The sequence below is a fragment of the Triticum urartu genome, chromosome 4A (genome assembly GCF_056163025.1).
Source record: "Triticum urartu cultivar PI428250 chromosome 4A, HENAU_Tu73, whole genome shotgun sequence".
Taxonomy (NCBI): Eukaryota; Viridiplantae; Streptophyta; class Magnoliopsida; order Poales; family Poaceae; genus Triticum; species Triticum urartu.
In genome coordinates, this window is record NC_141876.1 from 572,711,705 (window position 1) to 572,720,333 (window position 8,629).

Genomic DNA, 8,629 nt, shown 5'->3' on the forward strand with positions numbered 1-8,629 from the left:
TGTGAAGCGGAGTACATGGCAGCCTCGGAGGCAGCGCATGAAGCAATTTGGGTGAAGGAGTTCATCACCGACCTAGGAGTCATACCCAATGCGTCGGGGCCAATCAAACTCTTCTGTGATAACACTGGAGCTATTGCACTTGCCAAGGAGCCCAGGTTTCACAAGAAGACCAGGCACATCAAGCGTCGCTTCAACTCCATTCGTGAAAATGTTCAAGATGGAGACATAGATATTTGTAAAGTACATACAGACCTGAATGTAGCAGATCAGTTGACTAAACCTCTCCCTAGAGCAAAACATGATCAACACCAGAATTCCATGGGTGTTCGGTTGATCACAATGTAACTAGATTATTGACTCTAGTGCAAGTGGGAGACTGTTGGAAATATGCCCTAGAGGCAATAATAAAAGCATTATTATTATATTTCCTTGTTCATGATAATTGTCTTTATTCATGCTATAATTGTGTCATTCGGAAATCGTAATACATGTGTGAATAATAGACACCAACATGTCCCTAGTAAGCCTCTAGTTGACTAGCTCGTTGATCAACAGATAGTCATGGTTTCCTGACTATGGACATTAGATGTCATTGATAACGAGATCACATCATTAGGAGAATGATGTGATGGACAAGACCCAATCCTAAACATAGCATAACATCGTATAGTTCGTTTGCTAGAGTTTTCCAATGTCAAGTATCTTTTCCTTAGACCATGAGATCATGTAACTCCCGGATACCGTAGGAGTGCTTTGGGTGTACCAAACGTCACAACGTAACTGGGTGACTATAAAGGTATACTACGGGTATCTCCAAAAGTGTCTGTTGGGTTGACATGGATCAAGACTGGGATTTGTCACTCCGTATGACGGAGAGGTATCTCTGGGCCCACTCGGTAATGCATCATCATAATGAGCTCAAAGTGACCAAGTGTCTGGTCACGGGATCATGCATTACGGTACGATTAAAGTGACTTGCCGGTAACGAGATTGAACGAGGTATTGGGATACCGACGATCGAATCTCGGGCAAGTAACGTACCGATTGACAAAGGGAATTGTATACGGGGTTGCTTGAATCCTCGACATCGTGGTTCATCCGATGAGATCATCGAGGAGCGTGTGGGAGCCAACATGGGTATCCAGATCCCGCTGTTGGTTATTGACCGGAGAGCCATCTCGGTCATGTCTACATGTCTCCCGAACCCGTAGGGTCTACACACTTAAGGTTCGGTGACGCTAGGGTTGTAGGGATATGTATATGCAGTAACCCGAATGTTGTTCGGAGTCCCGGATGAGATCCCGGACGTCACGAGGAGTTCCGGAATGGTCCGAAGGTAAAGAATTATATATGGGAAGTGCTATTTCGGCCATCGGGACTAGTTTCGGGGTCACCGGTATTGTACCGGGACCACCGGAAGGGTCCCGGGGGTCCACCGGGTGGGGCCACCTGCCCCGGGGGGCCACATGGGCTGTAGGGGGTGCGCCTTGGCCTATATGGGCCAAGGGCACCAGCCCCAAGGGGCCCATGCGCCAAGAGATAAAAAAGGGGAAGAGTCCCAAAGGGGGAAGGCACCCCGAGGTGCCTTGGGGAGGAGGGATTCCTCCCTTGGCCGCCTCCCCCCTAGGAGATTGGATATCCTAGGGCCGGCGCCCCCCTAGGCTCCCTATATATAGTGGGGGAAGGAGGGCCTCTCCACACACGCCTTTGGTGCCTCCCTCTCCCTCTCCAACACATCCTCCTCCTCCATAGCGCTTGGCGAAGCCCTGCCGGAGTACTGCAGCTCCATCACCACCACGCCGTCGTGCTGCTGCTAGAGCCATCTTCCTCAACCTCTCCTTTCCCCTTGCTGGATCAAGAAGGATGAGACGTCACGCTGACCGTACGTGTGTTGAACGCGGAGGTGCCGTCCGTTCGGCGCTAGGATCTCCGGTGATTTGGATCACGTCGAGTACGCCTTCCTCATCCCCGTTCTTTGAACGCTTCCGCGCGTGATATACAAAGGTATGTAGATGCAATCCAATCACTCATTGCTAGATGAACTCCTAGATGGATCTTGGTGAAACCGTAGGAAAATTTTTGTTTTCTGCAACGTTCTCCAACAGTACCGTCATGATCAACGCGGCTCTCATGTAGAAACAGTCGCCTTTGCTGGCGTCCCATGTCTTGGCCGGTGTTTTCCATAAAGTGTCTAACTCCTCTTGAAGTAGCCCCAGAGACAAATTAATATTATTTCCTGGTTGTTTCGGCCCTTGAATAAGCATGCTCATGTGAATGTACTTCGACTTCATGCATAACCAGGGGGGAGGTTGTACATCCATACAAACACGGGCCATGTGCTATGGTTGGTGCTCTGGTTGCCAAACGGATTCATGCCATCGTTACACGTGCCGAGCACAATGTTCCTTGCATCACATTCAAAATACCGATAGAAGTTGTTCAACACTCTCCACTGGCTTCCATCCTTGACGTGTCTCAGCTTCAGATCATCTCCATCGTCGGGCTTCTTCCTCTCCGTGTGCCAACGCATTAGCTTTGCTTCCTTGGGATCTATGAAATACCGCTGGAGACGGGGAGTGATCGGTAAGTACCATACAACTTTCTGGGGACATTTCTTCCCGGCCTTCTTGTATCGAGAAGCATTGCACACCGGACAGCTTGTTTTTTCTGCGTGCTCCTTCCGATAAATTATGCAATCGTTGATGCATGCATGGTATCTAACATGCGGCAGATCAAGAGGGCACACGATCTTCTTGGCCTCATCAACACTAGTAGGACATAGATTCCCCGCGGGAAGAACATCCTTTAGGTACTTGAGATGCTCATCGAGGCTAGTGTCGGTCCATTTGTTTTTAGCCTTCGTCTTCAGGAATTGGAGCGTGAAACTCAAGCGGGTCACCTCAGGATTGCAACCATCATACAATGGAGTGTTCGTGTCTACCACCAGTTGCTCCAGCTTAGCCTCCTTTCTAGAAGCAGCTCTCTCAGTACTCGTCTCCTTGTGAAGCAGTGCTTGAACATGAGGGTCCCGCACGATTGAACTTAGTACCGACGAACTCTGCTGCGTACAGTCCCCATTCTCTCCGCCGCCATGTCCGGCCCCTTCTACTCCGCCATGTCCGGCCCCTTCTCTGCCGCCATGTCCGGCCTCTTCCCCGCCACCATTGTTGATCATCTCTTCGTCTTGCCCCGTGTCGTCATAGCCTACCCCGTCGGCGTCCTCAACATCGTCATCCTCATCTTCAATTATCCATCGAGTATAGCCATCCATGAAACCAGTCATGAGCAGGTGCGCTTCAACACGACCATCGTCATAGGGGTCGAGCCAAACTATTCCTTTGCATTTTCGACACGGACATAAAACCTCTGTCCGGTTGTTTTCTTTCATGTCCTGCACCGCCGACTGTAACCACCTGTCCACCATCGTTCCACTGACTATTATGAACGTCTGCACGGTAATAATAAACAAATTGATTATAAAAATGCGTGCATGCATCAAAGTCATACAAAAATTCGGCATGACCTTCCCTAAAAATAGGACATATGTAGATCTAGAAAGTTTGCCCGGAATTCGCCGAAACAGAAATAAATCGACGTTTCGGCAAAACATAGGCAACTCAAAAGCACAATTTGGCGTCAACACATGCCACACACACAATTTCCATCATATTGCCCAATTATCATATCACATACACATACACATATTTCCATTTTGCAAAAGCATGAAATTTTAATCACCTCTATCTCGAGATCGAGCACATGATGGAGATGATGATGTACGGAGATCAAAAGTTTACAAAGCTCTTCTTGACAAAGAAAGATCTAGTTAGGGGGCAAATAGGTCACTTAACAAAATGCTACATCTACCTAGCTAGCTAATTTGGGAGGAGACAACTTGAACTAGTGGAGGGGGAAGGAAAAAGAGAAAGGAGATGCATTAATGGAGGTGGTGTAGTTAGCTAGAAGTAATGAAGAGAGATAAAGGTAGGTAGAATAGGGAGAGTAATGGGGGGAGAAGTATTGAGGAAGAAGAAGAGTGAGAGAGGGAGGATGTGGGATGTAGGGGAAAGGGAGGAGAGGAGATGGGGAGAGGGGAGGTGGAAAAAGGTGGTGGGTCCTGCCTCTTAGCAGTAGCGCAGGAGGAAAATGCGCTGCTGCTAAGAGCGTAGCACCAGCGCGCTTTCCCACCACGCGCTACTGCTAAACGAGCCAACCGTCTAGAAAATTTCAAAATTAGCAGCAGCAACGTGACTAAAAAGCGCGCTACTACTATTGCATTAGCAGTAGCGCGCTTCGCGACGTCGCGCTGCTGGTAAACTTAGGTCGTTGTGTTCTGTTGATGGATTTTTGTAGCAGCGCGGTTTACACATCCTGCTCTACTGCTAAATTTACATCAGTAGCGCTCTTTTCCTAACCTCGCTGCTGCTAATTAGCAGCAACGCCTCTTTTCTTGTCGCGCTGCTGCTAAGATTCTGTGTATAAGGTTTTCCCTAGTAGTGAGGAGCGCAGACATACGGGGACTTTTTAGGTGATTCCGTTAACGATAACTCTACCTGTCTTCCAGGACCCACATGCAGCTCTCCCCTGCTTTCGGCATGTTAAATAGCCTGTTGCTTATTGCACTACTTGTATCAATGCGCCTTGACGTACTAATTACATTACAACGAAAACAGTTTGTAGCTGGAGCTGTAGGACCCTAGCCTTTTACCTTTACATCTTTTCTGTTTTCTTTCTCTCTTTTTTTCAGTTTCCCTGTGGATAACCCCATTAGGTAGCACCCGTACACTTTGGTACGTTTTGATGTTTGCTAGGGGCTTTATAGCACCCCACATTATGGCAACAAAAGTCCGAACACTTCTTACAAGTATAGTTCGGCACCCCGAATTTAGCATTATATGCATTGGCTCTGAATCATGTCTTTGGTCAATAGTTGGGTTGCCTGGCTCCTGCGCTTGCTACCCTACGTTCCGCTACATCGGCTAGGGTAGTAAAGGGAGAACTACTGTGATTGTGCCCTGGTATAAACTGGATGAGCACCTCAGTAGAGAAAGCCGAAAACTGACTATCATGATGCGGCGAGAGCCGGTCAGCTGTTCGGAGGTCTCAAATCATTGGAGGTTTTTCCGCATTTCGTGAAGGATTGTACTTCCCGATCAGATGCTGACAGCACTCTGGTTCATATACCAGGGGCTGCGCCTATGTTTTATTATAAAACTCCTATGGCTAAGTGAGGGCGTTCAAGCCGTATAGTCTGGTTGCCTGATTCGTTGCGCTAAACAACTCCTTCAAGGACCATATAATTGGATCAAGATTGTTTAGATACCATCCCGAACACCTCTGTACTACCTACGTGAGGGCAGAAGCCAACGACTGGCCAACCCTCAGATTTCATACAACACGGCCGCACAGAAGGACACAATCAAAACATAAATTATATTACAAAGCGGATTTGTCGTCATCATACAAGACAAAATATGAGTGTATTCACTCGAAAATAATGTCCCTCCCGCACTGCGTGGCTACAATACGTGATCCTTCTAGGACATCCGCAAAGTAGCGCTCGGGTGTACGGTGCTCTTTGCCCTTCGGCGGCCCCTTGGTCAGCTCGACGGCATCCATCTTCGCCCACCACATCTTGCTACGAGCAAAGGCCATCCGGGCACCTTCAATACAGACCGACCGCTTTACGACCTCAAGCCGCAGGCAGGCACTAAAAAGCCGCTTCACAAGCCCGAAGTAGCTGCTGGGTACCGGCGCGGCAGGCCATAGCCGGACTATCAGGTCCCTCGTGGCCAGCTCGGTCGCCTTGTGCAGCTCGACCAACTGTTTCAACTGGTCACTGAAGGATACCGAATGTTCTGGTCCAAGATATTGAGACCAGAACAGCTTCTCCGTCGAACTCCCTTCCCCAGCTCGATAGAATTCAGCAGCATCGGATACGCTACGCGGCAAATCCGCAAACATCCCTATAGAGCACAAAATTCGGGTAAGTGAAAGGAGTGTTTCCTTCACAGACTTGCTTTGCATAATGAAAGCCTTACCCGCCGCAATCTTCTTAGCCGCCTGGAGTTCCTGAAGGGCGCTCTGGGCCTCGGCTCGAGCCTCTTGTGCGCTCTAGCGGGCCTTCGCAAGTTCGGACGCCTGCATCTTAGAATCACACTCCAGGGACTCGTACTTCTTGATGGCATCTTGAAGCTCTTGCTGAACCTCGCTGACCCGGGCCTCGTGCTTTTCGCGTATAGCGTGTTCCTTGGCCGCTTTGTCCTCGGCCTCGGCTAATGCCTTCTTGAGGGCCGCCACCTCGGTTGTGGCCCCTACCATAGTCCATGACACTTTAGTCAGCATGAAGTACTCATCCTTCCTAACATACACGCACAGGTTACAGCATACCTTGGTTGTCCTCCATCTGCTTCTTCACAAGGCTGAGCTCTTCCTCGGCCCGCTCCAGGCTCCACTTCAGTTTGGAGACCTCCGTAGTGAGCGGCAGCAGCCAGCAGTGACGCCTGCTTATTTACATAGACATCATATGTTAGACTCCTGCGGAAATTGTTTTGATCCTCTATTCGGCTTTTCTTTCCGATCACCGAACAAAGCATCAGGGGCTACTGTCTATGCTGTGATATTCTTTCAACAATTATTATTACCTCAAAGCCTATTAAAAGGCTATTGCAAGCTTCGGTCAGCCCGCTTTTGGCTGACTAAACCTTTTCGATCACCGTACCCATGAGGACATGGTGTTCATCTACAATGGAAGCGCATCGCAGTGCTTCCAGCAGATCATCCGACGCCTCTGGTTGGATGGAGGTCACCAGCAGAATAGGCACACCCCCCCTTCGGGGAAGGCCGTTCGCCGGACTCCGAAGCTGTGCAGGTCTCTGGAATGATATCCGGCTGAGGGCCGAATGGAACTCGGCCCCCCACCATCAGCCCCCATGGGGGCTTCTTCCCCCATGTGTCCGGCGGCCGTGGAGTCATCCTTGGACGCCGCCCTGACGATCTCCGGAGCCTCCCCTTGGTCGGGAAAGGCCCTTTGGGACACCACCTCGTCATCGCCTTTGGGCGAGGTAGAGTGAGCAGGTGGCGGCGACATACTAGCCATCTCCTTTGAGTCTAGCAAGCCCTTTGTCGAGGATTGCGGAGAACTGTCACAGGCCAGACTGCAATAGCGTAAATTAAAGATATTAATATGACAAAGGGTAAGGGCCATACATTTGGACGAGCATAAGGTATTTGGTACTTACGAAGCGGCCCGAGGCTTGGTCCGGGGCATTCATTCCGGACTGCTATCGACATCCCACGCAGAGTTATCCGCGAGGGAGCCCTTCCCCCTCTTGGGTGCCTTCACCTCTAGGTTCGTGGAGGCCACCCTTTTCTTCCTTCCCCCCTCAAGCGGGGAGTTGTCTTCTTCCTCCTCCTCGTCGTCGTCTTCGGCGACCGAAGGGTCCGTCTCGTCTTCAGACGACAGGTCCGAAGTATCCTTTCAACGAAGGCCACTCCTGGTCCCCTTGGCCGCCTTCTTGGTCTTCTTCTCTGGCACGTCATAAGGCGTCGGGAACAACATCTTCGTTATGAGTGGGGTCTCTTTGTCTTCGGGTAGCGGGGCTGGACAGTTAATCCGCCTCACTATGTTGGTCCAGGCCTAAGGAAAAAATTGATAGGAGAACTTAGACTTGTTTCTCACAATACGCTAGTAAAGATTATGCCTTGAGAGCGTGAAAGAACTTACCGAATTGGCTTGGCGTTTTGAGCTAAGCCCACGATCCTCGGTTGTAGGTGGTGACGTCTCGCCGGCCTTGAAGAGCACTTTCCAGATATCCTCGTGTGCTGTGTCGAAGAGCTCTAGCAGCGTCTGGTGCTTGGCCGGATCGAATTCCCACAAATAGCAAGTCCGGCGTTGGCACGGGAGGATTCGGCGAATGAGCATATCCTAGATCACATTGACAAGCTTGATCTTGTTTGATATCATGTTCTGGACACACGTCTGGAGCCCTGTCAGCTCGCCCGGAGAACCCCAGGTTAGGCCCTTCTCTTGCCAGGAGGTAAGCCCCATCGAAGCTCCGGATCGGAATCCGGGGGCCATCGTCCAGTTGGTGTCGCGCGGCTCGGTGATGTAGAACCACCTTGATTGCCACCCCTTCACCATTTCCACGAAAGAACCTTCGATCCAGGTGACGTTGGGAATCCTACCCAACATAGCTCCTCCACACTCTGCCTATTGACCGCTCACCACCTTCGGCTTCATATTGAAGGTCTTCAGCCATAGGCCGAAATGAGGTGGGATGCGGAGAAAGGCCTCGCACACGACTATAAATGCGAGATGTTGAGAATAAAGTTGGGGGCTAGATCATGGAAATCTAGCCCATAATAAAACATCAGTCCACGGACAAACGGATGGAGAGGGAATCCCAGCCCGCGGACAAAATGTGTGAGGAACACCACTCTCTCATGAGGCTCGGGGGTGGGGATGATCTGTCCCTTGGACAGAAGTTGGTAAACGATCTCCTTGGCCAGGTATCCGACCTATCAGAGCTCCTCTATATCTTTCCCCTTAACAGAGGAGGTCATCCACTTGCCGTCGGCTCCGGATCCGGACATGGTTGGGTGTTTGTTTGAATGGGAACGAATGAGG

General features: G+C 50.2%; 1 protein-coding gene across 1 annotated transcript; it reads right to left on the reverse strand.

Annotated features, from left to right (window-relative positions):
• Window positions 1-2,287: 2,287 nt before the first annotated feature.
• LOC147976739 (uncharacterized) lies at window positions 2,288-7,274 on the reverse strand. The gene is made up of 5 exons (XM_087520956.1): window positions 7,242-7,274; window positions 7,150-7,157; window positions 6,391-6,503; window positions 6,124-6,314; window positions 2,288-3,448 (listed from the first exon to the last, which is right to left on the reverse strand). The coding sequence occupies exons 1-5, from the start codon at window positions 7,272-7,274 to the stop codon at window positions 2,288-2,290; spliced, it is 1,506 nt and encodes a 501-aa protein (XP_087377082.1).
• Between the last annotated feature and the right edge of the window lie 1,355 nt (window positions 7,275-8,629).

Bases quoted from the DNA above. Each gene is read 5' to 3' on its own strand.
- LOC147976739 (XM_087520956.1), bottom strand. From the start codon at position 7,274: ATGAATGCCCCGGACCAAGCCTCGGGCCGCTTC. The intron at 6,315-6,390 runs GTATGCTGTAAC...GGACTATGGTAG, and splicing joins GCAGATGGAGGACAACCAAG to GGGCCACAACCGAGGTGGCG. The intron at 3,449-6,123 runs GCCCGCTAGAGC...ATTACCGTGCAG, and splicing joins AGGCGTCCGAACTTGCGAAG to ACGTTCATAATAGTCAGTGG.